This window comes from Leptopilina heterotoma, unplaced genomic scaffold (genome assembly GCF_015476425.1).
Source record: "Leptopilina heterotoma isolate Lh14 unplaced genomic scaffold, ASM1547642v1 Lhet_45, whole genome shotgun sequence".
Classification (NCBI taxonomy): domain Eukaryota; kingdom Metazoa; phylum Arthropoda; class Insecta; order Hymenoptera; family Figitidae; genus Leptopilina; species Leptopilina heterotoma.
This window is the reverse complement of record NW_025111086.1, coordinates 3,523,367-3,541,843: the sequence shown is the minus strand read 5'-3', so window position 1 is coordinate 3,541,843 and position 18,477 is coordinate 3,523,367. Positions and strand designations below refer to the sequence as shown.

The window sequence follows — 18,477 nt, the reverse complement described above, 5'->3', positions numbered from 1 at the left end:
CGAAATAATTAATTTTTCAAAAATGAAAAAAAAAAATTCAATTGTTTCAAATTTTAATTAATTTAAAAAAAATGATTTTACACAAAAAATTTATTTATTTTTAAAAATAATTGCAATTCAAAATCTATTTGAATTTAGTATTTTAATAAATTACTTTTTTTATTATGTTAAAAATAAATTGTTTTTTTAAATATTTTATTAATTTTTTACAATATTTGAATTTTAAATAATTCAAAAGTCAATTATTAATTATTCAAAAATAAATCAAACAATTTTAATTAATTCAAAAATAAATTATTCTGTTTTTAATAAAAATTTAATTATTTTGAAATCATTGAAAAATGTAATTGTTCAAAATAATAATTAATTATTCAAATATCAAAAATACAATTAATTCAAAATTAAATTATTTCATTTTAAATAAAAAATTGAAATTAATTTATTGGCACTTACGTAAAAAATAAACGTATTTCTGTGTGTGTTTGTGTGTAGAATTAACTTATAAGTGCTTTCTTTTGCAAGAATTAAACTTATCGTTATCTTCTGTTCAAATAAAATATAAAATGTTAACGTTTTTTTTAACACAATATTATAGAAAATAGATTTTCTAAAAAGAAAAAAAAATAATGAACTTAAAAAAAATACTTTAGGCACCGCCTTTCATTTCAACTATTTAAATACTATCAAGTCTTTTAAAGACTATATAAAGTCTTCAAATCATGAAAAATACATAATAAAAAATTGAATTATTCCGAAATAAAATTCAAAAATCAACAAAACAATCAATTTACAATTAGGGCCATTTGGGGTAATTGTAAACAAGGGATAAATGTAAACAATAGATGTTTCAACTAAATTTACAAATTTAAAAATTAGTTTTAAAAACTTGAAAAAAATTGTTCATAAATTTAAATTACTTTAAAAATATCCAATTAAAATTATTAAAGAAACACAATTATTAAACAAAAAATAAAAAATAATTCTTCAGAAAAATTTAATTAGGGTTTCCAAAATTGATTTAATGATTTTTAGCGAAAATTGAATTATTTTCATAAATAATGACATTTTTTGAAGAAATTCAATGATTCTCAAATTTTTTGCAAGAATTTAAATGAAATTCAATATATTAATTTTAATTAAAATTAAAAATATTGAAACATAAAATTATTAAAGAAGATAGGAAACAAAAAAGTAAATTACAACTAAATCAAAGAAGATAGAAGAAGAAGAAGATATTAATATAGAGAGAAGATATAAAGATAGAAGATGTTAATTGAATAATTTTATATTTCTAAAAAAAATGTATTTTTCATTCTTTCCAGCATTTCCATTTTTTAAATTTATTTAAAACATTATAACGTCATAATAATAATTAAAATACCCTTAAAAATAATAATAATCATTTTAAAGAATTGCTATTTTAATAGAAAAAATATATTTATATATATATTAAAACATAAAATTATTAAAATATTAAACAAAAAAAAAATATAAACTGCGAACAGATATTTTCAATTAATAAATAAAAATTTTAATTTATTTATATAAAAAAAGAAAATGCAAAAATATATTAATTAATAGAAGATGAAATAATTTCTTTAATGGCATTTGAACCATAATGACGTCACAATTTGTTCACAGCATTTGCTAAAAAATTGTGACATCATAATGGTTCAAATTCGCTGAAAAAATAAAGTTTTAATTATTTAAAATAAAACGTTGAAAAAAAAATGCACGCGCGCTAGCGCGCGTCAGTTTTTGCTAGTTTTATATTATTTATGAAAATATTACAATTTTTTTTAAATAATAGTTTTTTTTAATACTTTTATTTGAAAATTTTGAATTGAATTTCATTAAATATTTCTTTCAAGTTTTTAAAATAAATTTCAATAAAATTTTAATAAAATTTTTCTAAAGAATTAAATTATTTTCAAATTTTTTTTTTCTTAAGAATTTAATGATTCTCAATAAATTAATTTTTAAATTCAAATTTTTGTTCTTGAATAATTAAAGTCTCGAAGAACTTTTGAAAAAAATGATTAAAAATAATTGATTTTGAGATGAATTAAAGAAACTATTTTTTTGTATTATTAATCGACTAAAGCGATTTTTTCGGCGCCTTAAATTCGATTCCAGGCCTGAATTTGGATTGAAAATAAATTTTTGAATGGCTAATAAAATAATCGTCAAACCATATGGTGACAACTTTCAATTTGTTCGACTTGTCTTTTCATTTTCTCTGGCAGAGACACAAAATCGCAACTCCTCTTTACTAATGAAAAAAAAACAAAAAAAAAATAATAATAAATTTTCCCCGTCTACTTCTGCGGTGGAAAAAGAGGAGAAAAAACTCGGATAAATGGACCACACGTGAATTGCGCCTGCTGAACCAATTAGAAAGATAGCCAGATCATTATTCCGATTTTAACTTGAGGTGTACTTACTTAGCACGTATCACAACATTTGATTCTATGCAAACAGAACGACGTATGTGGTCTTGAAATATTTCCATCACTAAAAGTTCCTCTCCGATAATACTCGAGGGCAAATACTCGAACCTCTCGATCAAAAACAGTCACTCCTGGGATCCAAAAGTCTGAAAAATATTCAACAAATTAGTTTCTTTTGCAATTTTAATATGGAGGAGTATTTTTCTTATTTAAGCAAAAGGAAGAAAATTAATTGTTTAATGTTTAAAGTTGTCGAGATTTTTCTCTCTTTCTCTTTTTTTTTAATAAGACTTCATATTAAGAGTTGTTAATTTTCTGAATAAAGAAATAGCGAATCGAGTGGTCGTTTTTATTCAATTTTATGTAATGCTTGTTTTCTTGTAAAAATTTCTGACGGGGAACCTGGACTGTTAAAGAGTAAACAGAATTATGATACAGTCCTGTTTGGATTCTCTCATTTTAACTTATACCCTCGTAACACAGCAGACTGGTAATCATGCTCTCGAGTGGAACCACTTGACTCGAACCAGCGAATCCTTATGCTTGTCAGGTCATGTTATACGTCGCAAAGGCATGTTTGATTATTCATCACGTATTTTTTTCTCATTGTTCATTTTTCTCGCACATTAAAAATTCAATTAGGATTTGCTTTTTTTTCTCTTTTCTTTTTCTCTACATATATTTGTAACGGTCAAAATAATCCAGGAATGAAAATTTCATTTCGTGCAAAAAAGAGAAAAATATGATCTCTGTAGCTACAAGTGAACGAAATTTATTTCTTCTTCAAATTAAAATTTATTATTAATAACTAGCAAATATTACGCGCGAACGTGATATTCAATTAATTATTATTATGCAAATTACAAAATTTTTTATTTTTAAATATAAATTTTTAAATAATTTCATAATCAAAATTTACAAAATTCACTTTTTACGAAATTAATTATTATTGTTTATATTTTTTCATAAATTTTAATATAATTCTTGGCAAGAATCCAAATACTTTTATGTAAATAATAACATTCTTCGGAAGAATTTAGTTATTTTTAAAAATAATAAAATTTTTTGTAAAAATTTAATTATTTTTAATAAAATTTCACGAAAGAATTCAATTATTTTCTAAAATTTTAATAAATTCTTCTAAACAATTCAATTATTTTTAAAAATAAGAAGAATTTAAATATTTCACATAAAATTCAATTATTTCCAAAAATGTTAATAAATTCTTCGAAACAATTCAACTCTAAAAATAATTCAATTATTATCAAAAAAAATTTTAAAATTCGATTCTATACTTAATTCTATACTTAATTTGAATAAAATTCTGTACAGAAATTCAATAATTTTCGAAACAATTTTAAATGAATTTCTCGGAAGAATTTAATTATTTTCAAATATTACTATAAAATTCTTCAAAGCAATTCAATTAATTTTTAAAATTTTAATAAATTCTTCGCAAAAATTAAATTGTTTTTATATAAATAATAAAATTCGGAAGAATTCAATTATTTTTATAAATAGTAAATTTTTTTAAAAGAAATTCCATTATTTTTAACAAAATTTTGATAATATTTCACGAAAAATTTCAAATATTTTCTAAAATTTTAAAAAAATTGCACGAAAGAATTCAATTATTTTTATGAATAGTAAAGTTCTTCGCAAGAAATCAATTATTTTTATAAATTATAGTAAAATTCTTGGCAGGAATTATTTTCAAAACAATTTTAATTGAATTCCTCGGAAGAATTAAAATATTTGAAAATATTTTCATAAAAATCAATTATTTTTGAAAATTTTAATAAATTCTCTGAAACAATTGAACTATTTTTATAAATACTAAAATTATTTGAAGGAATTCAATTATTTTTAATCCAATTTATAAATACAATAATATGAACGAATTTAATTATTGATTTCAAGAATTTTATCAATAATTGGATTCTTTCGAGAAAATCTTGGCAAGATTTTTATTAAAAATTCTTAAAAATAATAAACTATCATAATTAAATAGTAAATTATTTATAATAATAGAATTTTTTTAAAATTTTGAATCTGAAATTATTCAAAAATTGAACAATTTTTGTAACATTTGCGTAACATTAACAATTTTCAGATAATTGTTGTCTTTTAATTATATATTTATTAAGATTTCGTAAAATCTTTTAAAAATAATTAATTCTTTGAAAAATATAAGAAATAATCAAATTTTTGAAAAATTTTAATTTACTTTGTTCGAAAATAATTGAATCTTAAAAAATTATCATAAAACATTCCTAAAAATTATTTTTTAAAAAATATTGTAATGTAATTTGTCGAAAATAATTAAATTTCTTAAACAAAATTTTGTACTATTTAAGAAAAGCTAATCAACTTTTTGAAGAATTTTAAAAATTTGGAAAATTATTAAAAAAAGGTTTGTCCCGTTTATGAACAAATAAAAATAAATTATTGTTTTCTCGAAAATATTTTAGAAATAATTCTAAAGAATTTAGTTCTTTTTTCCTTGCATTTGAATTTTCGGAAATTTTGAATTGAAAATATTGAAAATAATTAAATTTTAAAAAATTCTAAGAATTACTTTTTTTTTAATATTTTAATATGTAATTTTTTGAAGCTAATTGTCATTAATTTTTATTTTTGAATGTACACTTGAAGATATTTAATTAAAATTTTTGAGAATTCAGATATTTTCAAAATTTGACATTAAAATTCTGCAAAAGTTGATTTTCAAAAATTGTAACAAAATACTTGAAAAAAATTAATTATTTTCTATTAAATTTTACAAAATTTCAATTATTCAAAAAGTTTTTTATTATATGGATAAATTACATTTTTTAAAGAATTTCATTAAATTTTTTAAAAATAATGTAATTTTTGAAAATAATTTTAATTGAAATTTTTGTAAATAATTGAAATTTACAAAGAATTTTATTAAAAACTTTTGAAATGTTTAGAAAAATTTTATTACAATTTTTGAAACTAATTGGACCCTTTGGATAAATAATTTTATTAAAATTTTCTTGAATATAATTGAGTTTTTTTATTTTATTAAAACTGTATTGAAATTAATTGAATTTCTCAGAAGAATTTTATCATTTACAAAAATAATTGAATTCTTGCCAAGAATTTCACAATTTATAAAAATAATTGAATTGTTTCGAAGAATTTTATATCAGAATTGTTGAAAATAATTGAATTTTTATTAAAACTCTTGAAAATAATTTAATTCCACCGAAACATTTTATTATTCATGAATATAATTGAAATCCTTTGAAGAATTTTATAATTTTATGAAAATATTTTAATTCTTGCGAAGAATTTTCTTACTTATGAAAATAATTAAATTCTTGACGAGGATTTTACAATTCATAAAAATAATTGAATTGTTCCGAAGAATTTTAATTGAGTTTTTGAAAATATTTGAATTTTTTGAAGGAATTTTATTAAAAATTTGGAAAATAATGATTTTTTAAAAATAATTTCATAAAAATTGTTGAAAATAATTGAATTTATAATTAAAATTCTTGAAAATAATCGATTTTAATTAATATTTTTAAAAATAATTGTATTCTTTCGAGAAATTTTATTAGAATAAAATTGTATTGGCGTGCGTATCATTTGCTTGCTCTTTATAAAGTTTCTGAATGTCCATTATTTTAAAAAATTTTATAAATTATTTAAATTATTGAAATAATTGCAATAATATTTGAAATATTAAAATAATTCAAAATATAATGTTGGAAATAATTGTAATAAATAATTTTATTTGGGTTAGTCGATGATTGAAATGACAGAAATTGTGATTGAGATTTCCTGGTAATCGAGATTGCCAAGAATGACAAAAATAGTTATGGCTGATCATTTGCATCATTTTGATTGCCTAAGCTATGGCGAACGATGACATTAATAACAAGAGTTGTACCAATAGTAAATTTGTCATGGATATGAGAACCACATTTATATGTTACGTGCGCTGCGGTGCCATTGCGGCGCGGCGACGTGCGCGCAAAATAGACACTCGAATAATAAACGAAAGCGCACAGAAAGTGACACGAACACAAAGTAAATACCGACACTCGATTTGACTTATTGACTCTTAATAAAACGTCAAGTATTGCCAATCAATTATATATTTAAAAAAAAGAAGAATAAATATGTAAATACAATTCCCGTCACAGGGAGATTTCACTTTCAGCAATTTCTATATCGCATATACTGTACACTAAATTCTAGTAAAATTATATTACTAATTCTTATATATTAAATAATATAAAACAATTATATATAATTTTAAATTTTTGTTTACCCATTTAAATTTTATTATTTTTTGCCTTTCATTTGTAAACATTTCTTTACCATTCTATCAGCTTGAAATTTAGGGAATAGTTTTTAAAAATATTTTAATGTAATTTTTTGAAAATAATTGAATTTCTTAAAAGGATTTTTGTGTAATTTAAAAATTTAAAACAAATAATTAATTTTTTGATGAATTTTAATTAAAAATTTTGAACATGATTTTTTTCTCCAAAATGATAAAAATAATTCTAAAATGTTATTTTTTTTGTATGAATATGAATTTTCAAAAATACATAATTGAAAATACTAAAAATATTGAATTTTTGAAACACTTTAAATTCGCTAATACTAGAAATTAACAAACTATTCTCAAAAATTATAATTAAATTCTTTAAAACAATACAATTATTTTCAAAAAATATTCGAAATTCAATTATTTTCAATATCTAGTATTTTCATAAAATTTCTCAGAACAATTAAATTATTTAAAAGAAATGTTTGACAAAATTCTAAGCAAGAATTCAATTATTTTCATAAATAGTAAATCTCATCAAAGAATTTAAATTATTCTTAGTACTATTTTAAATTAATAAATAGAAAAATTCAATTATTTAAAATAATATTTTTTTAATATTTATTGTATTTCGAAAAAATTAATTCTTTAAAACAATGTTTGAAAAATTCTTTTAAAGAATTTAATTATTTTTAAAAATAAAATTTTTTACATAAATTCAATTCTTTTTACACATTTTAATAAAATTTATCAAATAATTCAATTATTTTCGAAAATTTTAATAAAATTCTTAGCAACTATTCAATTATTTTCTTAAATATTAAAATTCATCGCAGGATTTTAATTATTTTTAATACAAATTTACAGGAATTGCTCGAAAAATGTTAAAAATTTAACTTCAATTCCTCCAAAAAATCAATTATTTAAAAAATTTTTGTTTTAAATTTTTTGGAAGAATTCAATTATTCACAAAAACATTAGAATTTTTCACAGAAATTCAATTATTTTCAAACATTTTATTATTTTATTTTAATAACATTCTTCGAAAGAAATTAAATAATTTAAATTAAATTTTTTTGAAATAATTCAACTATTCTTTTAGATTTTAATAATATATTCTTGCCGAGAATTCAATTATTTACATAAATAATTCTTCGAAAGAATTCAATTATTAAAGATAAATAACAAAATTATTCTCAAAAATTCAATTATTTTAAGGCATTTTTATAAAATTCTTTGCAAAGTTCAATTATTTCCATAAATAACAATATTTATTACAAGAATTCAATTATTTTTTAAAGTAATAAATTTCGTCTTGGAAATTTAATTATTTTTAGAAATTCTAATAAAATCGTTCCCAAGAATTCAATTATTTTCAAAAATAATATCATTCTTCTCGGAAATTCAATTATTTTTGAAAATTTTAATAAAATTCTTTGCAACTATAGTATTTAATTATTTTCATAAATAATAAAATTCATCGCAGGATTTCAATTATTTTTAATACAAATTTACAGGAATTGCAAGAAAAATGTTAAAAATTTAATTTCCATTCCTCGAAAAAATTAATTATTTAAAATGTTTTTTTAATATTCTTTAGATGAATTCAATTATTCACAAAAATATTAGAATTTTTCACAGGAATTCAATTATTTTCAAATATTTTAATACAATTTTTCGAAAGAAACCAATTTTTTTTAATACAATTTTAATTAAATTTTTTTTGAAATAATTCAATTATTCTTTTAGATTTTAATAAAATTCTTCCCAAGAATTCAATTATTTACATATAAATAATTCTTTGAAAGAATTCAATTATTAAAGATAAATAACAAAATTATTCCCGAAAATTCAATTATTTTGAGGCATTTTTATAAAATTCTTTGCAAAATTCAATTATTTTCATAAATAATAAAATGCTTTTTAGAAATTCAATTATTTTCAAAAATAACAGAATTCATCGCAGAATTTCAATTATTTTTGTATACATTTTTACACAGGAATTTTTCAAAAAATGTAATTATTTAGAAATTTTAATTAAATAATTGAATTAATTCAATTATTATTTTAGTTTTTAATAAAATTCTTCCCGAGAATTCAATTATTAAAGATAAATAACAAAATAATTCCTAAAACTTCAATTATTTTGAAGCTTTTAAAAAAAAAATTGCTCGCAAAATTCAATTATTTTCGCATAAATAACAATATATTCATCACGCAAGAATTCAATTATTTTCATCTTTGATGAATAATAAAATTCGTTGCAGGAATTCAATTTTTTAGCAGTAGCAAATAAAGAAGGAAGTAAATATTTTTGATGAAAATTATAGGAAAAAGTGAAGAAAAAAAATATGGAATGGAATTTTTGTCTGTATTGTTAAGTGTCTAAAACGAGTTTTTTGGTCGACAATGTTTAATTTTTTGCATTGATATTTTTTTACCACTTTTTTTAGTTTCTTCATTTCCCTGCCAAAATAGTTATTATCGTATCAAGGGCGCAAAACAGGTGATTGCGACGATGGCGAGATGAAGGGACCGAGGGGACATTTTCGCGCCCGAGGCGAAGCCGAGGGTGCGAAAGTGTCCCCGAGGTCCCGAATTCTCGCCAAAGTCGTAATCACCTTTGCGCCCATGTTGCGAACATAATTTTTTGTCCTAACTGCATGAAAAGTATGGCATTGAGGGCACGAGCGAAGCGGGCGCAAAAGTACAGCAAGCGGGCGTAAAAGTACTTTTGCGCCCGCTTGTGTGACGTCAGCGGGCGTAAAAGAACTTTTGCGCCCGCTACCCCGACCACGGGCGAGAATCAGTTACTTTGCGCCCACCTTAAGTGCCCGAAATGACATACTTTTCGTGCAGGTAGGACAAAAAATTTTTTTCCTGTCATTTCCCTGACTTTACTGACATGTGGCCACCCTGTAAAATAAAAAATTTATATTCGATCTCTAAAAGAATAAATTTTACATTCTAGGGGCATTAATTTATAGAAGAGGTTTGAAAAGGAATATAACGGAATTATCATTTTCATTATAATGCTTGAAACTCGCGCAGCTAAACACTATGATTATCACTACTTGAAAACTTTTTCATGTGAGTGTATATATATTTGCTATTTGAATAGTAAATCGCATTTATATATCCTGTGCGAGAAAACCCTCTGTATATATTCACATCTTCAACAGTGAGAAGTGCGAGTCCGCGACACGGCAAACCATAATAAACTTGGTAATGGGCAGTTAGCAAGCTCAACGTCAGGTGCCGACTATTAATTTTGCGCGTTGATGCCTCCTCCGAGGAATTAATTGTCCGTCTGGCGTACGTCGAACGTCTGGAATTTCGATTGGCTTCGATCCCCGATCGACAAACGCGATCGGCACGCTATATACTCTCGATAATTAATTGTCATTTTGATTCTTAATCAGAATCAAGGGACGAGAATGAGGTGAAAGATGGAGATCATTTTTATTTTTCAAAAATTACGGAGACGCTAATTGCTAAATAATTAATATTTCAATTTAATTTCAATTATGTCATTTTTCTCTTTGGAAATTTTACTCTAATTTTTTAACCAAATTATTCAATGTTTACTTCAAATTATTTAATGCTAAAATAAAAGTATCTAATCCTCAATTACAATTTTTTCTCCAAATGTTTAATTATTATTTTTAATTTAATTATTAATTTAATTGTTCAATATTATTAATTTTAATTTTGAATATCAAATATTAATTTCCTAGCTTTGTAATTAAAATTATTTCTCTCTAATTTTATTTCAATTAAAAGTTTAAAATACTGTAGAAATTTTCAGTTATATGACAAATTTTTTCCACGTTCAATAAATAATAAAGTAAAATAACAAAAATGTTTAAAAAAAAAATGCGGAGAAAAAATTCACTTGGTATTTAAATTTTACGATTTTAAAAACTTTGCTATAAGTGGATAATTAGCATTTTGCTTAGATAAAACTTTATAATGTAAACACTGTAAAATGATTGTCGCTTTGCTGCTTTATGATTCCCTGTGTTCATAATGCGCGGCGCAAGACGACAATTATCCACGTTTTGCGTTTAATTAAGTTCCAGAGCATTAATTGATTAAAAGACTCTACCATCGCGTGATAAAGGTTTATTCAGTGCACGTCTTGTATCGTCAATTGATTGTTAATTTCCAAGGATCACGATATAGTATATATATGTAGGTATATACGTATTACTTGCGCGAATTAAAAACAGGCTTTTGTCGATGGATTCTCATCGCCCGAAAAAGAAAATTACAAGCATATATAATACGGTTTTAATTTAAAAATACAATTTAAATTCAATCACGAATTGAATTCATGTTATTTAATTATTTCATTTAAATTATCAATTATCAATTATAAATATTATCAAAATTAAAACTTTTGATTTATTAAAAAGAACTTTTCGTTTTATTCTTTTTCTTTGGTTTTGTCCTGGGCTCGAACTAGGTCCGTAAAGTCCGTAAAGGTCCGTAAATTTGCTTAATTGATTTAAAGAAGAATTTTAGTTAAAAATTGTAATTGGTTTAAGCTCTGGTTTTCACAATTTCGTTGTGAAAGAAATTGAATTTACTATTTATTAGCTTGTATAGATTTAATCAAAATTCAATATTCAAGCAGATGGATTTTAATTAAATTGGTGAAATTTTGGGCGTTTAATTAAAAAAAAAATGATTTTTCCGTATTTAGAATACGGAACATTTGAAAAAGGAAAAAAAAAATTGTCGATCGCAGGAAGCGATTTGAGTTTACAAGTTGCGCGGAGATATGATCAAAAAGTAACTGCCAATATATGTATATCCTGTTGTTGGTTATTTTTATTTTTTTTTATTATTTTCTTTTCTCATATCGATAAAATAGCGCGCGAGAGAGAAAATGACGTGATGAATGTTTTGCATGCCACTTGCAAGCACGTACGAATTAAATTAATTTCAGCGGGTGCGAGAGGAGCAATGCAGTGGCAAAAGTATGAATGGAAAGATAAATGCGGGTAACTATCGAGGTGCAACGGCCACGGCTCTTTCAATGGAAATTGAAATGTCAAACTGGTTTATTTCTTTCGTCTCATATCGTCCACCTTTTGCAAACAGATTCACCTATTTTCAATTTGCATTTTGTTTTCTCTCTTTAATTTATTACTGTGCGCACTCGAAAATAATCTTGATTCCCGGTTATAGTTAAATATATTTTGGAATATAAATGGAAAGAAGCTGAGAAAAGGGGGAAAGAGAGAGAGAGAGAGAGAGAGAGAGAGAGAGAGAGAGAGAGAGAGAGAGAGAGAGAGAGAGAGAGAGAGAGAGAGAGAGAGAGAAAGCTGTCAACTTTCAAGTCGTTGACGACATGTACGGGGTTACCACAAATATTTAATTTTATTTTTCCCTGACTTTTCCCTAATATCCAGACAAAATTTTCCCTTTTTCCCTGACCATAAAGAATATTCTGATTCACTCTAAAAATTATTAGATACTCAAAAAAACATTCTATTACATTTACTTACGAATTTCTTAAATTTGTAAAATTATTCGCAAACATCAATAACTAAATTTTTAAATAAGTATTTAATTATTATTTTTCCATAGGAATTAAAATTCTTCAAAACATTCAAATTCAAACATTTTTAAAATTAAACAACTTATATAAGAATATTATTATAAAACATGAAGATATCAATTACTCCGAGTCGAAGACTCGGAGTGATTGATATCTTCATGTTTTATAAAAGTTTTAATTTCATAAAATTTTTCAAAAAAAGTTAAATTGTTTACAAAAATTATAATGAAATTCTAAGCAAGATTTCAATTATTTTCATAAATAATAAAATTCTTCACATGGTTTCAATTATTTTTAATACAATTTTAAATAAATTTCTCAAAAAATAAAATTATCTTCAAAAATTTTTTGCAAGAATTAAATTAGGTACATTTCACAAATAATGAAATTCTTCGCTGAAATTCAAAATTTTTCAAAATTTACATTTTTAATACAAGTTTTCAAAAGAATATTCTAATTATTTAAATAAAATGTAATAAAATTCGTTGCATAAATTCAATTATTTTTACAAGTAATAAAATTTTTCACATGAATTCAATTATTTGAAAAAAATTGATAAAATTCGTTGTAAGAAATCCATTATTTTCATAAATTATAAAATTTTTCTGAGGATTTCAATTATTTATAATACAATTTAAAGTAAATTCCTAGAAATATGGAATTATTCTCTTAATTTTTTTGTAAGAATTTAATTACATTTCACGAATATAATGAAATTCTTCGTTGAAATTCAAATATTTTCATAATCTACTTTTTTAATAAAAGTTCTCAAAAGAATTCAATTATTTAAAAAAATGTAATAAAATTCGATGCAGGAATTCAATTATTTTCATAAATAATAAGATTCTTTCCATTATTTCAATTATTTAAAAAAAAATTTGAAAAAATTCATTGCAAGAATTCAATTACTTTCAAAAAATAAAATAATAAAATTCTTCACAGGATTTCAATTATTTTTAATAAAATTTTAAGTAAATTCTTCGAAAAAAACTATTTTCAAAAATTTTGTTAAAATTCTACGAAAGAATTCAATTATGTATTTTATCAATTATGTATTTTTAAAAATTCATGCTATAATGCTTTTAATATTTAATTATTATCTTAAATTTTAACTAATATTCATTTTTAAATCAATTTTTATTGAAAAATTCTACAAGAATTCAATTATTTAAATACAAAAATAAATAATTTATTGAATGAATGAATGTTTTTCGAAACTAAATTATAAAGAATTTTATCAACAAATTTGAATTTTTTCGAGAAATTTTAATAAAATTTTCAAGAATAATTAAATTTTTCGAGGAATTCAATTAAAATTGTATTAAAAATAATTGGAATTCTATGATGAATTTTATTATTCATGAAAATAATTGAATTTTTGTAAAAAATGTTATTATTTATGAAAATAATTGAATTATTGCAAAGTTTGCTTAGAATTTTATCAAAAAAAATTTTTTTAAGTAATTTAATTCTTTTGAAAAATTTTATTAAAACTGTAGAAATTGAATATCATTGAATTGAGAAAAATTTTTTGAAAATAATTGAAATTTTGCAAAGAATTTTATTAAAATTTTTGAAAATAATTAAAATTCGGAGAAGAATTTTATTATTTTTAAAGATAATTAAATTTTGACGAGAATTTTTTTAAATTTTTGAACATAATTGAATTTTTGCAAAGAATTTTATTACTTTTGAAAATAATTGAATTTCTGCAATCGTTTGTAACTTCTCCAAAATTCAATTTTTTCCAGTTACTTAAATAAAAATCCCTGACTTTTCCCTGACCAATTTTACTTTCCCTGACCTGTGGCAACCCTGATGTACTTAGATGAAGAATACTCGAATTTTTTTTTTCGTTTTTCTTTTTCTCACGGACTTGAAGCAAATTTACGGACCTAATCCAAGCATTGACAGTTTTTTTTCAGCAAATTTTCATCTTTTACGAATTTTTTCCCCTGCGAACAGAAAAAAAGTACAGGATTAGAAAAATCGAAAAATTCCTAAAATTGAAATATTGAATTAAAAAAATTTAAATGATTAATTTTTTTCAGAAAGGGAACCAAGCGTTTCTGGAGTTACGAGAGGAGCGTTGCCTTCAGAGTCGGGAGATATTGAAGACGAGCAAGAAACGGACGACACGGGAAGTACGAGTGGTAAAGCACCGTCGCCATCGAATCCACTTCTTCAGGAAAGATCAAATTGTGATGAACTCAGACACGTGATATGTCATCTCGAAACAAAGGAACTTTGGGATAAATTCAACGAACTCGGGACCGAAATGATAATCACAAAGACCGGAAGGTTAGTTAATTTTCGAACACTAAACTAAATTATCTATTTTCAAATATTGTAGATTTGAATATCGCCAATTTTCAGCGATCAGTGAAATTTTATTCTCAACGATTTTCAAATATTTCAGAATTGAATAACAATATTAAGAAGACGATTTTTCCCACGAGTAAATAGTGAATTTATTTTTGAATGAAGAATCATCATTAATAGAAAAATAAGAATCATGTTTAGTAGAATAATAAATAGAAAAATGAATCTCAAGAATAATAAATATAAAAAAGAATCTTCATTAACAGAATAATAAGTAGATAATAAGAATAATAAGTTATTCTTTAATCAAAATCAAAATCTTTTAACGCAACAATGGCAACAAAAATTTCAGTTGTACATAGTTTTGCTAGTTAATAGAACAATAAACAAAAAAAAATAAGAATTGTCATTAATAGAACAATAAAGAGAAAAAAGAATCATCATCATCATCATCAGCAATATAACAGATTTAGCAAAGTGTTTTTCATTGTGAAAAGGGTTATAGAAGTTAATCCCCAACGGATACACGTAATGAACTGGTACTACATCAATGTCCCAAGTAGAAGTGTCAACGTCAAAGCAATATAACCAGCGACTCATTCTCATTATCCGTGCCCTATCGCCCCCTTTATTTTTTTGCCCTCGCCTCGGCCCTTTTTGATCTGAGGTTGAATATGAACGTGCGTCCCTACAAATTCAATCACTACGGGGTCACGAGTTAGCAACACCCACGAGAACTTTATGCACCATGAGAGCTATAACAATCGAATTAAACAGAGACGTTTGCAAAGAGATATATATACAGTGGGTGGTTAGAATGACTTTATCAATTCTTCCATATTGATTAACTTTTTACAACTTGTACATCTCTATCATCACTGCTAATAATTTCACAAAGTTTCTCTAAATAAATTCGGAAGAAAAATTTTCCAACTGTTGAATTTTTTAAAAAAAAATGGCAATTCTAAATATTCCAATTTCACTATTTTTAAATTAAAAAAAAATTAAAATTAAAAATAGAATTTTTCCATTTATTAAATAAAATTGAAGCAAAAATTCTCCATATTCAGGGTTGCCACGCGACCTGGAAACCTGGAAATGTCAGGAAATTTTCTAAATCTTGAAAAAACCAGGGAAAGTCAGGAAATACTGATCAGAATCCTGGAAAACTGTTTTCTAAAGTTATTGTCCTCATTTTTGAAATCTAATTTTACTTAAATTGCGTTTACAATTTTCATAAGTAGATAAACTTCAAAAGGTTTTATTTTGAAATTTTAGAAAATTTCAATTTTGAATAAATGAATTAAATAATAAAAATTTTACAGGAATTCTATTATTTACAAATTATTTATAAATTTCTTCGTAATAATTCAATTATTTTCATGAAGAATAACATTTTTTTTACCAAAAATTCAATTATTTTCATAAATAATAAAATTCTTTATAGATTTTCAATTATTTTCATAGATAATAAAATTCATCGCAGAATTTCAATTATTTTTAATACAATTTTAATGAAATTTCTCAAAAATTGTAATTATTCTTAAAAAATTTTATTAAAATTCATCAAAGAAATTCAAATATGGTTAAAAGTTTAAATAAACTCTCGTCAAAATGTCAATTATCTTTATAAATAATAAAATTCTTCTTTAAAATTCAATTATTTTTAAAAATTTTAATAAAATTCTTGTCAAAATTTCAATTATTTTCAAAAACTTTTCTCAATTCAATCAAATTTTTTTTACAGAGATTCAATTATTTTCAATACAATTTTAATAAATTTTCTCAACAAGATTCAAATATTTAAAAAAAAATTTAATGAAATTCTTCGAGAAAATTCAATTATTTTCAAAAAACTTTGATAAAATTCTTTATACGATTTAAATTATTGTCATTACAATTTTAATTAAATTTGTTGAAATATTTTAATTTTTTTTAAAAGTTCGTAATAAAATTCTTCAAAATAAATCAATTCTTCTGAAAAATTTTAATAATATTATTCCAAGAATTCAATTATTTTCAAAGGCTGTAATAAAATTCTTGTCAAGAATTCAATTATTTTCATAATTTAAATAACATCATTTTTGCAGAAGCTGAATTATTTTCAAAAAATTTAATAAAATTCTTGGCAAACTTTCAATTATTTTCAAAAACTTTCCTCAATTCAATCAAATTTTTTTAAAGAGATTTAATTATTTTTAATACAATTTTTAATCTAATTTCTACAAAAATGAAACTAATTCTTAAAAATTTTCTTAAAATTCGTCAAAAGAATTTTAGTTATTTAAAAATTTGTTGATAAAATTCTTTTTGAGAGTTCAATTTTAGGACACATTCAATTATTTATTTTTGTATTTAAATAATTGAATTCTCGTAGAATTTTCTAATAAAAATTAATTTAAATATGCATTTCAGTTAAAATTTTAGATAATAATAATAATTGAATATATTAAACTCTCTAAATTTGAATTAGTGACTGACTTTTTGCTTTTGAATTAGCAGATTTTACCAATAAATAGTCGTTTCCACTGATTTATTAGTAAAATTTACTAATTAGAATTTAAAGAGAAAGTATTATAGCGTGAATTTTTAGATATAATTGAATTTTTAAAAGGTTTCAAATTCTAATCTTTGAAAGTTTGAATTTTTCACAATTTTAACTGAAAATTGTGTAGATTTAATTGTTTTAAAAAAGTTTAATGGAACTGTTTTGAAATTATTGAAAGTTTTTATTTTCTAATATAAATTTAATTGATGAATTTACGAATAATTGAAATTTTGTAAAATTGAATTGTAAACGAATGAATTTTTAAAATTCTCAAAGAAATTTTTCAAAAAATATTTAAAATAATTAATTTAAACTTTATAAAGAAGAATTTTAGTTGAAAATTCTCGAAAACAATAATTGAATTAAAATAATGAAAAAATGAAAGTAATTTTGAATAAGTTAGAGTAACAATATTTTTATAATAATATAAAATAATGATTTTATTACTTGGTCATCTTTAATTATTATAAAAAATGAAGAAATCGATTACTCCGAGTCTTCGACTCGGAGTTATCGATATCTTCATTTTTTATAAATTTTTTTTTAAAAATTGTTTAATTTCAAAAATGTTTGAATTTGAATGTTTTGTGAAATTTTAATTTTTTTAAAAAAATAATAATTAAATATTTATTTAAAAAAAGAAGCAATAGAACATTTTTCTGAGTAAATTTTGAATAAATTATCAACGAGAGGTTAAAATTATATTTCCAGTAGATTACTATTTAAATTAAAAATGAAAATCAAAGAAAAAGAATTTTTAATTTTTTAATTTATAATTGAATTATTTTTTAATCATCAGGGGAAGAGTCAAAATTTTGTCTTGAAAATTGAGAAAAATCAAATTTTTGTAGTAACCCTGTTATAGGGTTAATTTAAAAACTATATTTGAAAAGGGCAATTTCGTGAAAATTGAGAAATGATAATTATAATATTTTACTTTGGAAATGAATAGACTTATAGAGGAGATTTTAATTATATGAATGGAGAATGGAGTATATGCGGAGAATTGGGGGATTTTTCGGCGAGGAAAGAGGCGTCGCGGACGACGCGCACCTAATTGCCCGCTACAATGCCAATCTTCTCCTCGGTATATAGTCGTCGTGTGCCGGCGCAGCGCGGTTGCACCTTCATCAGAGTGTATAGCGTCCCAAGGGATTCCCCAGCCGGTTGGTCGCTTACTCGCGCGTTAGTAATTAGATCTAGCTTGTCGCTCCCTTCAACCGTCAACCTACCAACACTTACTTGTAAAACCTCCCTCCTCTAACATACTCTTTCACCT

General features: G+C 22.7%; 1 protein-coding gene across 1 annotated transcript in view; it reads left to right on the top strand.

The window, feature by feature from the left end:
• The window catches only part of LOC122507216 (T-box protein H15-like), a 54,010-nt gene that overhangs the window by 20,261 nt on the left and 15,272 nt on the right, over positions 1–18,477 (top strand). Inside the window, exon 2 of the mRNA XM_043619825.1 lies at positions 14,380–14,629. Coding sequence (XP_043475760.1) covers positions 14,380–14,629 — 250 coding nt within the window. The remainder of the gene's footprint in view (positions 1–14,379; positions 14,630–18,477) is intronic.